This window comes from Sphaerodactylus townsendi, linkage group LG15 (genome assembly GCF_021028975.2).
Source record: "Sphaerodactylus townsendi isolate TG3544 linkage group LG15, MPM_Stown_v2.3, whole genome shotgun sequence".
Lineage (NCBI taxonomy): Eukaryota > Metazoa > Chordata > Lepidosauria > Squamata > Sphaerodactylidae > Sphaerodactylus > Sphaerodactylus townsendi.
Window position 1 is genome coordinate 17,974,066 of NC_059439.1, and position 21,380 is coordinate 17,995,445.

Sequence of the window (21,380 nt, forward strand, 5' to 3'; positions counted from 1 at the left end):
ATCCAATTGTGAATTAAAGCTACCGAGCAATGATAGCCGAATGCCCGGCCACCAGGACTATAATGCACTTATCTATTGAGAATCCTTTGCAGCTGCCTCTCCAGGGAACCTGAGCCGGGCAACTCGCGCAAAATCAAACATAAAACGTTAACAGTTATTCATTAAAACCCAGCACTAAAAACCCAGCCGGAGCACAAAGACATAAATCACTGAACAGCTTAGAGTGAATTGAACAGTTTTCGGGCACGCGATAAAACGGGCGTTAAAAGACTAATTAAAACTCTGCAGTGTCAGGTGGCCTAGGTTTGCAAAGATTTGATGGTCGCCTGTAGTAACTGGAAAGATTTGTTCCAGATTGGGTGGAGGATGGTGTGACCCGGACTCGGGTTGAACTCTGGTTTCTAGTGTTGAGTTCTTCCTCGCTCCCCTTCTCACTTCTTCCCCTAGCAGAGGCACTTCTTAGGATCATAGAAGAGTTGGAAGAGACCACAAGGGCCACCAAGTTCAACCCCTTCCCATGCAGGAACACACAATCAAAGCACTCCCGACATATGTTCATCCAGCTTCTGTTTAAAAACCAAAGAAGGAGACTCCACCACTCTCCCAGGCACCGTCAAACAGCCCTGACAGTAAGAAAGTTCTTCCTAATGTTTAGGTGGAATTTCTTTTCCTGCACCTTGAATCCATCACTCCTGGTCCTAGTCTCTGAAGCAGCAGAAAACAAGCTTGGTCCCTCTTTGACATGGCATCCCTTCAAATATTTAAACTTAGCCTCTCCCGACTAAACATCCCCAGCTCCCTAAGTCTCTCTTCATAGGGCATGGACTCCAGACCTTTTACCATTTTGGCTGCCCTCCTCTGGACACGTTCCAGCTTGCCACCGTTTCCTGCAGTAGCATTTATGTCGGTCCCCCCCCCCCCCCAATTCCTCTACAGTCTTCTTCATCCAGAATATCCCCATCGCTTGTGGGTTGTTCTTAAAGCTGATTTGCAGGACCACTGATGATAGACCACCCCCTTGATGGAGGGTTGCCAGCCTCCACGTGATCCCTGGAGATCTCTCACCCTTAAAATTGCTTTCCAGGTGGCCAAGATCAGTTCCCCCGGGGAAAAATGATTGCTTTGGAGGCTATAGTCTATGCCAGGGGTCTTCAAACTATGGCCCTCCAGAGGTTCATGGACTACAATTCCCATGAGCCTCTGCCAGCATGGCCAAGTGTCAGGGCTGATGGGAACTGTAGTCCATGAACATCTGGAGGGCCATAGTTTGAAGATCCCTGGTCTATGCTATGGCATTATACCCCTCCCCTCCCTGCCCCTCCCCAAACCCCACCTACACCCTCCAAAATCTCCAGTTATTTCCCAACCCAGAACTGGCAATTCGAGGTGAGTGGCAGGTTGAAAAGTGTCACTTTGCTGCTTCCCCCTCCCCCCCCATCTAACTTCCTGCTGCAAATTTATTCTGCATGAGTATCCAGTACACCAGCCGTTCTCAAAACAGCACCCATTTGCAAGCTCCCAGTGCAATCCTAAGCAACGTTATACCCTTCCAAATCCATTCTTTTGGGTTGCACTATTAGTCTACTTCCGGGGACGCGCTTTTATCTATCTGTTTAGCTAATTTTTAGGCCGCCTTTCTCCCTGAAGGGACCCCAAGAACTTTATTCAAAAAGAAAAGGTTGCTGGCAAAGGAACTCTGCCTGACTCAACTCTCCCTTCCTCCACATAAAATGCAAGAATCTCATGCTCAAGTCAGTTAATACCAAACAAGTCTCTGAAAAGACGATGAAAAAGTTGGTTCCAAACCATTACGCAGAGGCAAACCCAAAATGTCCTACTTCTTCCTGCTTCTTCCTGGCTTTGTGACATACCTACAACAGAGAGAAAACCAAAAACAATCCTGTCTGTTTAACAGAACCTTCATTTGTGGAAGTGGGCAACAGAAGTTTTTCAGAGCATGGAAATAAATAAATCCCATTAAGCTGCTGTTAAAAGGATTGGGCATTCTTTTCTCCAGGTTATTGGCAACTGTAACTGTAAAAGGATTGGGCATTCTTTTCTCCAGGTTATTGGCAACTGTAACTCAGTGTAAGAACTAAGCTGTAACTCAGTGTAAGAACTAACTGTAACTCAGTGTAAGAACTACTGCTGTCCATACATGGGTTTTGCTCTGGATAGCTTATAGGTGAGTTCCTCTAGTGTAACAAATCTGCATCGCTCTTGCATAATAGCCAGATCTAACTTGAGAAACCTGATGACTGTTGAGAGTTTTTCTGTTGGTCAATTTGCTTTCACTCAGTTCCTTGGGTTGAGAATGTGTCCTCTTTAAGAGCAGTGGGTGCTTTTCTAGGTACATGGAACATGGATATCTGTCTGGTTTTGTCTCTCAATGCTGGACAAATTTAAGGATGAAACAATTGGCTCCTAAATCTAAAAAAGTCTCAATAAAGTCTACATAAAATCACAGTAGAACTCAGCAGTAGACTTGATGTTGGTGAAAAATCTGAGTCCAGTAGCATATTAAAAACCAGAACAGTTTTCCCAGCATTAAGCTTTTGTGGGGAAAAGTTATCTATGTCAGGCACGGTCCTCTTCCATAGATCCAGGATTTTCTCTCATGAAAGTGTAATCCCAGCAAAATGTTGTTTGTCCTAAGGGCACTACTGAACTCGAATTTTGTTCTACTATTTCAGACTAACATGGCTACCCACCTGAAACTATGCTGGCATGTAGACATGAAAGCCACACTACTGACTTTTTAAATGTACTTTTTTTAGGTTTCTGTTCTCTGCAGGTTGGAGTGAAAAATCCTCCTGGTGGCAGAAGAGAAATCCCAAACCTTTTTCTTAACACACCATGGTAGACCTTTGGTCGGAACAGGCTTTCTCTGGCCAGACTAAATTGAATTAGGGTTGCCAAAAGGTCTATAGGAAAATGTCCCATACCTTGAATATTTACTGTATAGTCAGTCTTTCTCACTTGGACTCAATAAAGATTTAATGCGTGGGAAAGGGCTGATGAACTTTATCAGGGCATGGAGGTAGAACATATCACCTGGTAAACAACATCCCATTAAACTTCTATTAAAGGGACAGGACTTTTGTTTTTCTTCAGACCTAAAGCAGAGGAGAAGGTGTGCAGTTATTAAGTTCTGCACGGTTTAAATTGGATTGGTGTTAGATTGGAGAGCAGGTTTCTGTGGCTCAGGGGAAGACCATCCCCACTATCTCAAATTAAAAGGACTAGGGACTTAGTGATAAGAAAGACCTCAGGCCAGACCCTGGAGAGCAAGCCGCTAGTCTGCGGAGACCATTCAGACATCGATGGTCCAGTGATGTGATTCAGTATGAGACAAATTCACGGGTGATGTTAAAGCTGGAGGCCACATTTGTTTTGTAATGTTTTGTAAGCTGCCGTTTAGAATGGGGGAAGCCATACATGTAAACTGAAAGATTATCCACCCTGCCATGAAACTTACTGGATGATCTAAATGCCAGTTTAAAGCTAAACCTCTGTCAGCCTAATCTTTTAACACTTGATCTTAGCCAAAAGGCCGAGAAGCCAGATTCAACAGTTTTCCTTCAGCCTCTACCAACGGAAGGTATCACCAAATTCCAAAACAACAAAGACACTGTCGCTGTGGCTCCACTGACTCTCTTACCCATGTCCTCCTAGAGTGCCAAATAAATGCTGATGCGCGTCTCAGACTAATCCACCCTTTATTAGTGGCGAGGAAAATTTCTAACCCTACTGTTGCCATACGTTTTCTTCTTGGAGATTACAATGCTCATACAACACGTATGGTAGCTCTATACCTGTCAACCATTTTAAAGTGCTAATTTATTCCCATTTTATTACTTTTAACTGTATTTTAAAAATACATATCTATATATATTATACCAGTACACTAAACCATATTGGTTTATCATTATTTGGCACAGAATCAAATTTTAAATATCATTATCAGACAACGCTAAAACGATTAATTTGCTTTAACAGTACAGAAGCTGAGCTATCTGAAGTTGTAGCTAAATTTCTTTTGAAAGTTTTGTGGAGTTAGAAAAATACCTCAGGTTTTGCTAAGCTTAGCCTTGTATTACGTTTTGACACTTTGTCTTTTCTTCTTGAAAATGCCTAATAAAGGTTATTGAACTGAACTGAACTAATCTTTTAACAGGTTTTCTTGTTTGTATGTCGCAATTGTTTCCGTTGTGTTTGATTTTATCATTTATATGAGTTTTATGTTGTAACCCGCCCTGAGACCTTCGGGTACAGGTGGGATTGAAATACATACATGTAAATAAATAAGTAACCTACCTCAAAGGGTTCTTGTGAAGACAACATGTGGAAGAGAGAGCAGTCACATGCACCATTGTGAGATCCATCGGAGGACAGTATAATAATAATAATAATAATAATAATAATAATAATAATAATAATAATAATAGATCTTGTTTGCTGTATAACTGTTTTTGTATCATCATCATCATCATCATCATCATCATCATCATCATCATCATCATCATCATCAATACATTAATTAATTAATTAATCTTTTGACCAGCCACCTTAGGATCAGGAGGTACAGTTTGTCGGTCGCCTGTTAGTTTATTAACTAGTAGTAGTTTGCTGATTCAATCAATGTGCATTTTAGTATGATTTTTGATTTGTTGTATGTATTTATGTAACTATGTTGTTTGCCTTGTTATGAGCCGCTCTAAGCCCATGTGGGAGAGCGACATATAAATTTAAGTAATAATATTTTCCCTTCCTCCAAAGAACCTCAAGATTGTGTTCACGTTATTAAACTTCCCACCGCTTGTCCTCATTAAATATCAGTACAAAGTCATCAGCGAGCCTATTGGCTAAGTCTGAAAAGATGTCAGAATTTCCTCCTGGGTAGGAGAAATCTGTCACAGCTAATGAAAAATCCTATCAAGGACGGCCTGATTCACCATCTCTTTGCAGTGAAACTGGAGAGATAAATCTTGTTCTCATCCAAAAAAAAAATGTTTAAATTGCAGCATAGTAGCTAGATTGTTGAGCAAATATGTAACATTGAGATTTAAATATATAGCAGGGCTCCGTAAAAGTTTCAATCCCTTTGCTAAATATTTTATTGAAGAATTCAGCTTTATTTTTATTTTATTTAAAAATTCAGATTTATTTAGGGGGGAAAAAAACTTATGAGGGGGCACCCGGATTTGAACCAGGGACCTCTTGATCTGCAGTCAAATGCTCTACCACTGAGCTATACCCCCTCTGCTGGTTGAAACACTTGCCAGACGTTCCTTTAACAGTCCTGACGACATAATTCCAACCTTGCATACATTGGCAATGGTTTTTTTTTTCATTCCAAGGAAAGGTAAACAGGATTTCAGAAGGCGGAAAATCGTTAACAGGAAGGACTAATCGGGACTCGTTCAGTAAACAAAGAAACTCCCAGCAGAGATGGAATTAAAAGCAAGCTGGGCTGAAAAATGTTCAGCATTTTTGCACGTGCAGCTGGAAGGGTCTGTAAGTCGCTTGTGTGGCCTTTTCCGCACGTGTGAACGTGGCTGTTACAAGCTAAAAATAGCAAAGCACCCAACTGTTCAAAGGAGTGTACAGGTTTGCAGTGCAAATGCAGCGGAAACAGAAAGGGTAATCTAAGTAAGATTTGTCTGTAGGGGATTTTTAAAAGGGGGCTGGGAGAGACTTTAAACAGCCAAAGAGAGTTTTGATCATGCACAGATCTAAGATTTCTTGGGGAAATGTTTAAATGTCTTTGTCTCTCCTGAGAGCAACAAAGGACAAGGCTTCCGAGCATGTGCAGAGTGCCTAACTCCCCGCAAAGGCACCTGAGACTTCCAAACAAGACTTTAAACAGCCAGAGAGAGTTTTGATCTTGCACAGATGTAAGATTTCTTGGGAAACTGTTTTAATGTCTTTGTCTCTCCTGAGAGCAACAAACGACAAGGTTTCTGAGCATGTGCAGAGTGCCTAACTCCCCATAAAGGAAACTGGGGCTTCCAAATACGTTTGAGGCCTGCCTTCAAATGAATAAATCTCATTATTTGTATGAAACAAAACACCTATTATTTCACTGCTTTCTTGCCTTGAAGATACTTAGCATGTTAACCTACACGCATCAAAGATGCGAAATAATGTTTACCGTTGCTTACTTATAACTTTATTTATACTACCAAAAAAAAGTTCCTCCTGCATTTTTTTAATTGCAAAGACTTTGAAGGTATCTTCGTTTCACAATATGTGTGAAGCAAAACTGTGGCTTTTTTTTTAAAACGAAGGGAATAGGAACATGCAGAACGGGAATTCTGCAAGGCACGTTTTATAAGGTGAAAAGGACTGTGGGGTTTGTTTTGTGTAAACATTTTTGGCAGTTCCCTGTTATCTTCTGCTGTATTGTTTCTCCCCTCCCCCAATTGCTTATGGCATAAATTATACATTTTATTTCATTCTTCTCTAATTAGGCAATCCCCCTTTTATTGCATTGTTTATTACATAATTATACTGGGGTTTTATTGCATTGTTTTTCATAGATCTGCAGGTTGCCACCAGTTGCAACAAGAAAGGGGGATGGATGATAAGTAAATAAATAAAGATCAAACAGCAAACTTATGTTACCGTCGCTGTGACATCTGAAGATGGCAAAAGCATTTATGGCATGGTTGACTTCAAAACTGTGTAACTTTTTTCCTCGGAGGTTCGGAAAGCTACATCTTCCCAGATTCCAGAAAGGATGCACAATATTATTTTCCCCGAAAGGCATTTCACTGATTTAAAGTTGACAGTTTTATATTATCTGCTTTACTGGGGATGAATTGTTTTACACTATTTTTTTTTAAAAGACTGTGTTTTGTTTGTGGGTGAGCACAATAAAAATGCTTTAAACCAATACCAGCACATCAGTGTGCAGTGGGAAGAAAGTTGAACATACCAAGTTACCGCTGAGAAAACGGCACAGAAAGATTGTAAACTGTTTCCGATCAGGGTAGCCTGTTTACTGCTGTTAGTGCCAACAAGAGTTATCAAGAAGCTGGAGAAAAATGTCCTCTCCCTTTAACAGAGGTTCAGTGTGCAGACACGAGAAGCTGTGCACGCCATGGAGGTAAACACCATCCCATTAAAGCAACAAGATATATTTCCCCTCCAGGCAGCTGGCAACCTACCTGATCACCCTGCTTTCTGATTGTTAAATTATCTCTGAGCTGAAGGTAGGTACTTGGCATAGACGTCGTTAAACAAAATCCTGTCCTTGGAGACACAGGAATCCACCCAGAGCATTCCAAACAACCACAAAAGCTTGTTTGTCCAAAGATCTATTAATTATCTTCCTAATTGGGCCAATCTATCCAGGGCATCTTGAAGGTGCTAAAGACATCAGGAAAGTAAATATGTCATTTGCAGCCCCATTAAAGAAGGCGTTAAAACCATCACTAGGGGGAGACGAGTTGGAGGGAGCGTTGAGGTGTGGGGAGATCTACCCAGATAAAGGTTCAGGCAGGTAAATCTCTTCAGCGGTGGTGGAAGAGTAATGGTAGCGTGCCTTGGAAAAAGTGAGAGCTGCATAGAGAAATGGGTAATATGGCATGAATGTTGAGGAGGATCCACAGTTCGAGATCTTGCTGCTTGGGCAGAAAACTGTGTGTGTTACAACAACAACCTTTACTTGGCATTTAAAAATAGGTTCTAGAGCATTGCCAGACATTTTTGAAATATAAATCAAGAGTACATTCAAAGCGCAGACAGGAAGACTATATAGCAGTATACATTACTTAGAAAGTTTGGTCACTTGTAAAAGAAATGTTGCACTTTTTCCAAGAGCATGACATCTGTGTTGTTTCACAGAAGCTCCACAACAGAACAGTCAGAGTCACTTTCAGATTTGTCCAGGGCCAGCCTGGGAGAGAAATTCCTAATGCCCACATATCTCGGACAGTCAAGAATAATGTGAGCAAGAGTCTCCACTTGATTTTTACAGTGTGGACAAACCCGATCCTGGAGAGGAATGGATAAGTAGCGACCCTTTGTAATGGCCGATGGGAAGGTATTGGATCTGGCCCTTGTGATAATCCATCTATATTGGGGTTCAGTTAATAATTCAAGGTATTTGGCTATGTGCCCCTGTTCCTGTATTATTCCGACAGAGAGTGGTGAGCATGATTTATTTGCTTGCCCCAACAAGATATGATATTCCTGTCCTAGAAGTTTACTTTTCAAGGTTTGGAAAATTTCTCTGGGTGTCAGCATACAGAGATCTTCCAGTAATAAACCTATTGAGTAAATTTTTGATTTGAGAAGTTGATACCATTCGGAGGCAAATAGGTCTGGGCACGCTGTGTATATTAAACTGCGCACATCAGAGTTAAAACATAATTTGATCCAATACTTGAATGTATTCAGCCATGCTCTTGTTTCAAGTAGGTTCTGACCAGTTTCTAAGCATAGTACAGCATATGGTACAGAGTGTGGTAATCTGAGTATTTTATAGAGGAAGCCAGATTGTATTCTTTCAACAGAATTGTTCCATGCAGTTATCCATAAGGGAACTCCATAGAGAAGTTGGTGTGTGTGTTAAGACCTGTCATGTGGCTTCTGACTTATGGCGATTGTCCTCCAAAATGTCCTGTCAAGTTTTGGGGCCCTTCCGCACATGCAGGAGAATGCACTTTCAATCCACTTTCAAAGCACTTTGCAGCTGGATTTTATTGTGCGGAACAGCAAAATCCACTTTCAAACAATTGTGAAAGTGGATTGAATGTGCACTCTTCTGCATGTGCAGATGGGGCCTTGCAGAATGAGGGCCGTGGCTTCCTCATTCCTTAAGTCAATCGATCCCAGGTCAATTTATCTCTTTTCCCGCTGCTTTCAACTTTTCCTAGCATTATTGTCTTTTCCAGTGACTCTTGTCTTCTCCTCATGTGACCAAAGTACACCAATATTGTTAATAGATAAATCAAAGGAACTGTAGTGTTTTAGATTGTATGGCTTACTATCAGCTTGTTTCTATTGCATGATTTTCTAATTTAAACACATATTTTTGCAATATTTAATGGAAGAGCCCTGTGGCACAGGGTGGTAAGCTGCGGCACTGCTGTCAAAGCTTTGCTCACTCCTGAGTTCGATCCCGACAGAAGTTGATTTCATGCAGCCTGCTCAAAGTTGACTCAGCCGTCCATCTTTCCAAGGTTGGTAAAATGAATCCCCAGCTTGCTGGGGTGTAGATGACTGGGAAAGGCAACGGCAAACTCCCCATAAACATACTTTGCCCAGTAAACATTGTGATGTGATGTCACCCCACAAAGGACCATCTGTACCTTTTATCCATCTGTTCTACAGGGGTGGATCCAACAAATGTTTCTGCTGGTGACAATGGGGAGAGGAAGAGGTCCCCTTCACCCTCAATGAAGCCCATGCTGGAGATCATGGCACTTGCATGGATAACAGCCACGTGGGACACGGCTGCAATGAGCAGGAGCATTGGGTGAGATACAGGGAAAAAATTCACTGTTGTTTTTTTCCTGCGTTGTTTTCTTAATTTACGATCCAGTTTTATTGTGTTGCTTATTGGATGTCATATACTGTTGCTCTGGCGTGGTTTTTACATTTTGCAGTCTGCTTTGAATCGCAGTGAGGAGGGTGGGCTATATCAATGAGTAAACCAGTTATACAGATGGGCCCTATACAACATTAGCTAGCTTTAGGGAATACACAGGATGCAGAAGGAATTTGGAAAGCGAGGATGCCATAGGAGATGGTTGGCCAGGTAAAGCTGAAGAATGAAAGGGGGGGAGAGGGGGGAGGGATGGAGGGAGATGATAGATTGAATGATAGATGAATGATAGATGGATGTTAGACGGATGATAGATAGATGGATGGTAGATAGATAGATAGATGATAGACGGATGATAGATAGATGGATGATAGATGGATGATAGACGGATGATAAACGGATGATCGATGGATGATAGATGGATGATAGATGGATAGATGGATAATAGATGCATGATAGATGATAGATGGATGATAGATGGATGATAGATAGATAGATAGATGGATGGATAGATAGATAGATAGATAGATAGATAGATAGATAGATAGATAGATAGATAGATAGATAGATAGATAGATAGATAGATAGATAGATAGATAGATAGATAGATAGATAGATCGATCGATCGATCGATCGATCGATCGATCGATCTGTACCATCACAGCATAATATTCTCATACTATCACCACAATGGTCCATTCAAAGATCACCTGTCCTATTTTTCTCTCTCTTTATAGACAACCTTAAACATCCTGAAAAAGGCATTTTCTCTTGGTCAGGATTACAATACCCAAGTGTGCCTTCACACCAGTGGCATCTATGCCTGTGTCCAGACTCCAAAAATAGGTGCAAAGAGATGTGATCTAAGGTGTAATCTTCACGTGGAACAGAATAAGGTGACCGAGTTCGGAAATGCTTAAGGAGGCCGTCCCACTTACAAGTGTTCCTGTATGTAAACAACTTTCTGAAAACAGGAAGCTAGTGTAGGCTGGGCTAGATCCTGTCTATCTGATGCACTAGATTTGGATTCAGGATATGGAGGGGATGATTGGAGAGGATTGACTATTTCACCCCAGCACGGTTTGTTAAGCAAAATAGCCTCCCCTCTCAGAATTGTTAGCCTTTTCAAGGAGGAAAAATACCCAAGCTCCTTTCCCCTCCTCACATGGCCTTTGACAGAATCAAGGCTTCATGTTGTTCTCATCATGCTGCTGTTGATCTCAAAAACGCAAGGGAAAGATCCCGTTACAGATCTTCCAGAGTCCTGCTTAGACAATATGCATGAAGGGGAGTGGAAGAAACAAAGGCCCCTTCCGCACATGCAAAATAATGAAGAAGAAGAAGAAGAGTTTGGATTTATATCCCCCCTTTCTCTCCTGCAGGAGACTCAAAGGGGCTTACAATCTCCTTGCCCTTCCCTCCTCACAACAAACACCCTGTGAGGTAGGTGGGGCTGAGAGAGTTCCGAGAAGCTGTGAGTAGCCCAAGGTCACCCAGCTGGCATGTGTGGGAGTGCACAGGCTAATCTGAATTCCCCAGATAAGCCTCCGCAGCTCAAGCGGCAGAGCTGGGAATCAAACCTGGTTCTTCCAGATTAGATACACGAGCTCTTTAACCTCCTACGCCACTGCTGCTCCTTGCACTTTCAATCCACTTTCACAATTGTTTACAAGTGGATTTTGCTATTCCGCACAGTAAAATCCGACAGCAAAGTGCATTGAAAGTGGATTGAAAGCGCATTATTCTGCATGTGCGGAAGGGGCCTAAAGAGAGATGTTGTCAGTAGGCATTTGTATCTTTGGATTGATACAAATCAGGATAGGCAAGCTCCAGGAGGTAGCGACAGTGATGCACGGGACGATTTTGATTGATGCACAGGGTCAGATATCTGACCAAGCAATCAGGATATTGGCAACGTTGTGGGGATGGGTCATGGCTCAGGGGAAGAGCATCTTCTGGCATGCAAAAGATCCCAGGTTCAATGCCCGGTCTAGTTGAAGGGATCAAGTAATAGGTGATGTGAAAGAACTATTCCCATGAACCCATCCTGAACCTCCTACCAGCCATCCTCCTCCTTCTAAGAACATAAGAACAAGCCAGCTGGATCAGACCAGAGTCCGTCTAGTCCAGCTCTCTGCTACTCGCAGTGGCCCACCAGGTGCCTTTGGGAACTCACATGCAGGAGGTGAAAGCAATGGCCTTCTGCTGCTGCTGCTGCTGCTTCCAAGCACCTGGTCTGCTAAGGCATTTGCAATCTCAGATCAAAGAGGATCAAGATTGGTAGCCATAAATCGACTTCTCCTCCATAAATCTGTCCAAGCCCCTTTTCAAGCTATCCAGGTTAGTGGCCATCACCACCTCCTGTGGCAGCATATTCCAAACACCAATCACACGTTGCGTGAAGAAGTGTTTCCTTTTATTAGTCCTAATTCTTTCCCCCAGCATTTTCAATGGATGCCCCCTGGTTCTAGTATTGTGAGAATGGCTTTTCTGCTGTCCGGAAGATACCTGCAACTCTCTCAGAGGAAGGGAGAAAGCATTTTATTTTTAGCAGGTAAATGAAAGAACAAGCAAAAATGTTACGAGGGGACGGCAGTGAGTCGCAGGGTGTTTTTGAGAAAGGGAATGCCTTGAACCCTTCCCCCGGCAGACACTGTTGATCGTTTTATAACATCGGTCCATTTTGCACCTACGTTTAACACAACCAACGCGATCAGGAGACAGAGGGGCATCGCTCTGCGACCGTGGAGCCAGACTTCTGGGCTTCCGTTTGCTCTCCCGGAGCGCCAGGGGAGCCGAGGCATTATGTTAAGCCGCTAATCCCTGATCGGCCTCCTCCCCCCACCCCATTAGATTGGCAAACAGCTCAGATCAGCAGGAACGGAGATAGGCCTGGCTATATAATCTTCCCCGGCCCTGCTGTCTTGCAGTCTCCTTCAGCCCAGGGCCTTCATGATGAAGACGCATCTCTGCCTTATCATCGTCCTTCTCTGCTCTTCACCTGCAGCGCAGGGCTACATCTGGGCATGGATGTACTCGTTACCTTATCAGAATCCCGGTGAGGTGGCATCCTTCAAAGGCTCCAGACCGTCTGCTCACCAGGACCTGAAGGTAAGGATGCGACGCGTACCATTTTAGCAAATGAAGCGGTAGCCTTAGCACCTGTATGCACCACTGAATTTAATGGACCTCACCTCTGTGTAAACAGTGGCATAGGAGGTTAAGAGCTCGTGTATCTAATCTGGAGCAACCGGGTTTGATTCTCCGCTTTGCCGCCTGAGCTGTGGAGGCTTATCTGGGGAATTCAGACTAACCTGTACACTCCTACACACGCCAGCTAGGTGACCTTGGGCTAGTCACAGCTTCTCGGAGCTCTCTCAGCCCCACCTAATTCACAGGGGGTTTGTTGTGAGGGGGGAAGGGCAAGGAGATTGTGAGCCCTTTTGAGTCTCCTGCAGGAGAGAAAGGGGGGATATAAATCCAAACTCCTCCTCCTCCTCCAGATAAGGTGTACTCTAATCTGGAGGAACCAAGTTTGATTCCCCACTCCTCCATCTGAGTGGCAGAGGCTTATCTGGTAAACCAGATGTGTTTCCACACTCCTGCATTCCAGCTGGGTGACCTTGGGCTTCTGAGTGAAAGCCTTTTGGTTGAGCTCCACAGCTCTGCCGCTTGAGCTGTGGAGGCTTATCTGGGGAATTCAGAGTAACATGTACACACCAACACACGCCAGCTGGGTGACCTTGGGCTAGTCACAGTTCTTCTGAGCTCTCTCAGCCCCACCTACCTCACAGGGTGTTTGTTGAGAGGGGGGGGAAGGGAAAGCCCCTTTGAGTCTCCTACAGGAGAGAAAGGGGGCATATAAATCCAACTCTTCTTCTTCTTCTTCTTCTACTACTACTACTTCTACTTCTACTTCTACTTCTTCTTCTAAACATGGATAGGATAGGACTGTAGGTTACACTTATGCAAATGACAGTGCAGCTTCTTGCAAGGAGAGGGTAGAGGGCATTAGCATGAGCCAGCTGGTCCCTACAGGTAGGTGTGTGAAATGAGGGGGGCAGGGGGCTTACCAGGGCTCACAAGAGCACCATTGAATATAATGGAACATACTTCTATGTCAACATGGATAAGATAGTACTGTGAGCTGCATTTAGGAGTTGCATTTAGGACAGTGTAGTTTCTTGTAATGAGGGGATAGAGGGCATTAGCATGAACCACCTGGACCCTATAGGTCAGTGTGTGAAGTGAAGGGTAGGGGCTTACTGAAGCTCACAACACTGTTGAATATAATGGAACTTACTTCTGTGTTAACATAGATAGGATTGTATTGTGGGGTTATGCCTAGGGATATGACAGTGTATCTTCTTGTAAAGAGGGGCTAAAGGGCATTAGCATGAATCACCTGAGCCCTGCAGGTAGGTGTATGAAGAGAAGGGTGGGGGCTTGCTGAAACTCACAGAGGGCTTGCCCCAAACCCATTTCCTTTTCCCAGACTTAGAGCAAGATAGATGAACACTAGTATTGGTTCTTGAATGAACACCAGGGGTTTAAGGGAAGAGATAAAGTTGAGGATATAACTTGCTGGGATTTGGAGAAATAAAAGATTATGATTGAAGCCCAGAAAACGAATACCTAATACCCACAGAAAGCTAGGGTTGCCAAACTCCAGGCAGGGTCTGGAGATCCCGCAGAATTAAAACTGATCTCCAGATGATGCAGAGATCAGATTTCCTGGGGGAAAAATGGCTATGTTGGAGGATGGACTTGATGACATTTTACCTTCCTGAGGTCCCTCCCCTTTGCTATGCCCCTCCCTCCTGGGCTCCACCCACAAATCTTCACGAATTTCTCAACCAGGAGATGGCAACTCTACCAGAAGCCCTGGTTATGAACCTTGTAGTGTGAGAACAGGCTGCAGTACCTTAGTTGGGATGGATATGTCTTTCATACACCTACTTCCTACTGTCCTGGCTGAGTCTTGGTTCATCTTTAACCTGTTGTTGTTTCATTTGTAGTCTGCCTTTCTTGCACGGACTCAAAGTGGAGTCCCAAAGTTTAAAGCAAGGCTATAAAATAAACAAGAAACTGTGGGTCATTCTGCACATGCAGAGTAATGCATTTTCAAACTGCTTTCACTGCTCTTTGAAGCTGTGCGGAATAGCAAAATCCACTTGCAAACAGTTGTGAAAGTGGTTTGAAAACGCATTATTTTGCATGTGCGGAAGGGGCCTGGGACACAACCCTCATCCCCTGCCAGATACTTGGAAAGCCTACTACTTTGGGAAACCCTTTGAATGCTAGTTTGAGTTTCCTGAAGCAATGGAGGGGTATGAATGCAATCCACCTGTTTTTCTCTTTTTCTCAACAGGTGGCTGTGTGCAGCCAGGAAACCCATTGTCCCCACGGGTTCTTCTGTGACCACCATTTTGGGCTCTGCCTAACCCTCCGAGAAGAAGGGGAGTACTGCCGTCGGGATGCCCACTGCGCCAGGGGCTTGAGCTGCATGTTTGGCAAATGCCACACAACTGTGCCAGGTGGACAGGAAGGTATGGCAAGGAAAGGCAGGCCGCTCTCTCTGACCTTAGGGCAGGAATTGCATGTTTTCCATTCAGGATCTGAATCAGGGTTTAATTTGAAGTAATTGCTCCCTCCTGGGGCACGTGCAGGAAGCGAGCATGCTTGCATGCATGCCAGGAATATGTTCTTGGACAATTAATCATCCCACTCTGCTGTCTGGAATTAGAGGGTGAGGCCGGTAGGTCAAAGGGCATGGCTTCCAAACAGAGATCTGCCGCCTTTGTGTTTAAATGCATCTCATATGGTCCATTAATGGGAATAATATCTGCAACACAGATGTATTTATGTGACTTTCATCCAAATAAAACTAATTAGGTGACAAATATCAAAATTTTGAACTCATAAAGAATAAATATCCCCAAAACATCTGGTATCCTGCTGTCCTAAATAGAGTTAAACTCTTCTAAACCCTTTGACTTCAATAAGTTTAGGAGGGTGTAACTCTGCTTGGAACAGCAGTGTAAAGTCTTTCTTTCTGATGAGAAATATCTCACCAGTTTCAGGTCAAGTGGATGGCATTTGTTATATGTTCAGATAAATTCTTAAAAACTCATCCTTACACAAGTATTTTGGAAACAGCTTGGTATGTAGAAGAAGAAGAGTTTGGATTTATATCCCCCCTTTCTCTCCTGCAAGGAGACTCAAAGGGGTTTATAATCTCCTTTCCCTCCCGCCCCCGCCCCTAACAAACACCCTGTAAAGTGGGTGGGGCTGAGAGAGCTCAGAAGAACCGTGACTCGCCCAAAGTCACCCAGCTGGCGTGTTGGAGTGCACAGGCTAATCTAGTTCCCCAGATAAGCCTCCACAGATCAAGTGGCAGAGCAGGGAATCAAACCCGATTCTCCAGATTAGAGTGTAGATGCTCTTAACCACTACGCAACCGCTGCTATAATGATCCAGCTTTTTTGAAGCCGGTTTAGGGAGGGAGATTCTCAACTTGGTTCTCAAAGTTTGAATGGAGGCACTCAGACTTTTGAAACGAAGGCTAGAACTATTTGAGAAGACGGAATCTTGACAGCTCAGATTGTTAAAATGGATACATTTCAAAGTAGTGCACAAATGGAGCTGGTGTTTGAATGATTCTCTTTGGGTCTCCCAGGTTCTCGCTGCCACCGGGATACAGACTGTGCGCCTGATGCTTGCTGTGCCCGACTCCACGGGGAGATGGTTTGCAAGAAACGGCTGCATTTAGGTGAAGGATGCTATATCCCCCAAGGAGGAATTGCATTCAGCTTGAACCAAGTGTGTCCCTGCCTAGAAGGGCTGGTTTGCAGAAGGACCCCTCCTAACCAACAGTAAGTAACCCCAGTGTATAATCCCAGATATGCAAGCTTGTTAGTCTGTAGCAGCAAAGTGAAACAGGGCCCGGCGGGCACCTTAAAGACTAGCATTTTTGAGCCAGGGCTCACTTCATCAGATACACTGGAGTGTACATGTATAGCAGTCATTTATACTTAGGCCGGTTATGCATGGAGTGCTTTCCTTGACATTCCTAGCCCCACCGTCCCTCCACAGTGGGGTCTCCTTGCATTTCCCTGTTTAAATAGAAGGAGCTACCCCAGTGTCTGCCACGCGGCTCGGGATCAGCTGTTCCCACGTTGCTCTACTCAAAAGTCTTGCCTCCCCCCTCCTTCCAGTCCACAATATCAATATAAGCAATATCAATATTGAGAGCCAGCATGGTGTAGTGGTGAAGAGCAGGTGGATTCTAATCTGGAGAACCGAGTTTGATTCCCCACTCCTCTGCCTGTGTGGCTGAGGCTCATCTGGTGAACCAGATGTGTTTCCACACTCCTACAGTCCTGCTGGGTGACCTCGGGCTAGTCACTGTTCTCTCAACCCCACCTACCTCACAAGGTGTCTGTTGTGAGGAGAGGAAGGGAAAGGAGCTTGTGCAAGCCACCTTGAGTCTCCTTACAGGAGAGAAAGGTGGGGCATAAATCCAAACTCTAGGAGGAGGTTAAGAGCTCGTGTATCTAATCTGGAGGAACCGGGTTTGATTCCCAGCTCTGCTGCCTGAGCTGTGAAGGCTTATCTGGGGAATTCAGATTAGCCTGTACACTCCCACACACGCCAGCTGGGGGACCTTGGGCTAGTCACAGCTTCTCGGAGCTCTCTCAGCCCCACCCACCTCACAGGGTGTTTGTTGTGAGGGGGGAAGGGCAAGGAGATTGTAAGCCCCTTTGAGTCTCCTACAGGAGAGAAAGGGGGGATATAAATCCAAACTCCTCTTCTTCTTCCTCTTCTTCCTCTTCTTCCTCTTCCTCTTCTTTCTCTTCCTCCTCTTTTTCTTCCTCCTCTTCCTCCTCCTCCTCCTCTTCTTCCTCCTCCTCCTCCTCCTCTTCTTCTTCTTCCTCTTCTTCTTCTTCTTCTTCCTCTTCCTCCTCTTCCTCTTCCTCTTCCTCTTCCTCTTCTTCTTCTTCTTCTTCTTCTTCTTCTTCTTCTTCTTCTTCTTCTTCTTCTTCAAAACAAAACAAAAAACAAAACAAAACAAAACAAACCAAACCAAAACCAAAACCAAAACCAAAACCAAAACAGGCAACCTTCAGTCTTGCCTTTAAAGCCACCCGGAAGGAGAGAAGCCCTGCAGAGAGAAGGAAACCCCGTGTTTCCTCGCTCTCACAAACTGCGGGGTGTCAGGGATTTTCTATGATGTAACTTTAATGGCATCAGTACAAGTATCTCTTCCCCACAGGAGCCATATGCTCACTGCCAGGCTGAGTGCCAGTGTATAATCAGCCTTAGAGTTATACTCACGCATGCCAATTTACCGGATGAAGAAAACTGATGTGAAATAAATGTTTGTTCGTCTTCAAGGTCCACGGTGCAGTGGACTCTTGATTTATTTTACTGCCGTGAATGGGAGATGGGAAAGGGGAGAGTGACAGTGTTGCCCCCCTGGATGAGTTCTTGAACACAGCATCTTCCATCAGTGGGGGTGCCACATTTCCAAAAGGGACTTTAAAGGAATGAATGGAATAGTTAGAGGCACCTCACATCTATCTATCTATCTATCTATCTATCTATCTATCTATCTATCTATCTATCTATCTATCTATCTATCTATCTATCTATCTATCTATCTATCTATCTATCTATCTATCTATCTATCTATCTATCTATCTATCTATCTATCTATCTATCTATCTATCTATCTATCTATCTATCTATCTATCTATCTATCTATCTATCTATTTATTTCTATTTTTATACTGCCATATCCCCTGTGGGGGAGGAAAGATCCCAAGGTAGCTTACAAAATATGTTGGATTTTTAAAAAATATAAAACAAATTTAAAATTAAAAGAAAACCACTACCCATATATAAATGATCATCTGAGCTACCAGTTGCTGAGAAATGGGTTTGTGCAACATTGTGTAATATTACTGACCGGAACAGAGAAAATTCCAAACTTTTTGTCTACCTGTAATAAACGCATTCCTGAAGTTACCTCTTACATCCTTTGAGCACTAGGCCCTGCTTAGTGAAAAGGAAGAGTCCCCCCCACCCCCCAGATAACTTAAACACGGTAAAGACGAAAGGAGGAAATGTTGCGTCAGCCAAGGAAAACGAGTCAGGTGGGCGGCATTTGGAGCAAAATTATATTTGCGTGGCATCAGCCTCCGCTTCCTCCTTTTGAAAACCAGATGTCATAGTCTTACAAATGCTCTCATTCTTTAAATGTACGTTGTAATACCCCACATTAAAGAAGCCAAGATTTTTTGGGGGAAAGCTTTAGGTGGGGCAGGAAGTACTCCAGGCAGAACAATGTTTGGTTTATCTAGTAGCCTGCCCTGACTACAGCACTCTTTCCATGGGCCAAATTCACACATTACAAAGTTCTTGTGTCCCCCACTCACAGAGCTGTAGTGAGGGGGAACTGCGCCTGGGGCACACAACGCTCCAGAATGCCCCTGCCCTGCCCCGCCCCGCCCCACCCCTGCACCAGAGTGCACCTGGGGCAAGACGCGTCCCTCCCCCTGACTTCCTAGGCGCTACACCACTGCCCACACATCTGGTCCACCATTGAGCTCTGGAAGCAGGGCCATAGCCATGGTGGTGCAAAATGGGGCTGGACCCCATCAATCATTTGTTTTGCCCCTCCAATCTGTACAAGAGTTAGTGTGAAACCCATCACAAGTATTTCAAGTGCAAATTTTCTACGTAAAAAAAGAAGGAATTAGTGGAGGTAAAAAGGTCCAAATCCTACCATAAATCTTCAAAATGTAAATTCTCTATGCAGTTGGCTAGAACTGAATAAGCAGTTAGCATGGCTGAAGGGTCCTAATTTTAAACGCCGGTGTGTGTGTGCGTGACATAGGATCTCAGAACCTTTTTTGCACTTTTCTAATGTAATCCTAGCCCTATTGCATTGCTTATTAGATCCCTCATGCTAGCCAGTTACATTGCTTTATACTGTGTATCCGCCTTGACTCTCAAGGACAACATTGGTAAATAAATAATAAAGCACAAATAAATAAATAGTAAAGGAAATAAATAATGACGGGCTGACCACCGGTGTACTTATTTGCCACACACACACACCCACATGAAAGTTTTCTGGCGTTGGATCTGCCTGGGGGTTTTGGGCTCACATCTCAGTTCCCAGATGTGTTCTGACCTTATATAAATTGGGAACCACAGCATGTGAAGAGGGTTTCGTGATGTGACTTGCTCCCATGAGCCCTCATTTGTCCCTTTGATGAAACATATGAATAGCCCATCTATACCTCTACGGTTCCCCAGCAGGGCAAATAGCAGCTACTGAGGATGTTTCAGGCCCATGCAGAATAATGCACTTTCAATCCCCTTTCACAATGGTTTGCAAGTGGATTTTGCTATTCCGCACAGTAAAATCCAGCTGCAAAGTGCATTGAAAGTGGATTGAAAGTGCATTATTCTGCATGTGCGGAAGGGGCCTCAGTGTAGGCCAGAAGACTTTAAGCAAGCCCCCTCTTACCACATGCCATGGTCCTGATCCAAATCAGTCCCACACATGCCTGGGAATTGAGTTCTGAGCACAGAACCACCAGAGAACCTGAGGTCGACATTCAATACATGGGGGACACTAGGACATGTGAATTGACCCTTATAAATGAGGCTGTAGAATGTAGAAAAAGATTTAAGGAGTGCTCTACTGACTCATGAAGGTTTATTCTGAGCCAGAGCTGGGCCCTGGGACCCTTTTACCATGGAGTTACAGCTGTCTGCAACATCTGGTATCCTCTGTTCTATCTTCTTTCGCTGCCTGTTGAAGACTCTTGTGTAATGCAAAAATCTACACCCACAGAAGTCAGTCTAATCAACTGTTTCTCTCTGTTTCTTCCAGGGCCCCATCAGAGTACTGGCCGGATAAAGGCGATTGGAGATGCCAGAAAAAATAAGAAAGTGGCCACCCACCTCCCCGCCCCAACCAGCCCAACATTTTTAAATAACCTGTGTAAATATCACTGTATATAGAGTTGCTCCGCCCTTTGTTTCTCAGATATGGGCATTTTCAAATAAAACAAGTTCTTTAAGTGTGGGTCTGCCCCACTCATGTGTAAAATCTCTGTAGGGTTATTGTTGAAGGCTTTCACAGCCAGATTCAACTGGCTGTTGTGGGTTTTCTGGGCTGTGTGGCCATGGTCTGGTAGTTTTGCCTCCTAACATTTCACCCAGATCTATGGTTGGCGTCAGTGGTGGGATCCAAAAATTTTAGTGACAGGTTCCCATGGTGGTGGGATTCAAACTGTGGTGTAGCGCCAGTGGGGCTGAGCAGGGCATGATGGGGGCGTGGCAGGGCATTCCGGGGGTGGGGCATTCCTGGGGGGAGGGCTGTGGCAAGGACGCAGCCGCTGCGCCAGTCCTTGGGTGGGAAACGAATGCACGCAGGCGCAGGCTGCCACGCACGCCGGTGCACCTCCTGCTAGACTGCTTCAAGTTCTGCACGCTACTGCTGAGAGGAGGGGCGTAACTAAGGCAAAAATCACGTGGCAAAATCACCAATTAGTAACCCTCTCTCGGCACACACAAATAATTAGTAACCTACTCTCGGGAACCTGTGAGAACCTGCTGGATCCCACCTCTGGTTGGCGTCTTCAGAGGTATGTCACGGTGAGATGTGTTTCTCTCCGTGGCATCAGGGGCTGCTTATGACCTGTGCAATCCAAGGAGATTTTTCACTCTCTCTTACACTTCACCGAGGAAAGCACACATTTTCAAAGAAATCGAAAGAATTTTGTTAGGCCCCTTCCCCACATGC

The 21,380-nt window shown here is 44.2% G+C and overlaps 1 protein-coding gene and 1 non-coding gene across 2 annotated transcripts; one reads left to right on the top strand and one right to left on the bottom strand.

The window, feature by feature from the left end:
* Positions 1 to 5,189: 5,189 nt before the first annotated feature.
* TRNAC-GCA lies at positions 5,190 to 5,261 on the bottom strand. Its single transcript has one exon. It is a non-coding gene; the product is annotated as a tRNA-Cys (tRNA).
* Positions 5,262 to 9,757: 4,496 nt separating this feature from the next.
* LOC125444013 (dickkopf-related protein 1-like) lies at positions 9,758 to 20,789 on the top strand. Its single transcript, XM_048516451.1, has 6 exons — positions 9,758 to 9,769; positions 12,028 to 12,110; positions 12,487 to 12,667; positions 14,928 to 15,105; positions 16,236 to 16,431; positions 20,466 to 20,789. The coding sequence occupies exons 1-6, from the start codon at positions 9,758 to 9,760 to the stop codon at positions 20,518 to 20,520; spliced, it is 705 nt and encodes a 234-aa protein (XP_048372408.1). The 3' UTR covers positions 20,521 to 20,789.
* Positions 20,790 to 21,380: the final 591 nt, after the last annotated feature.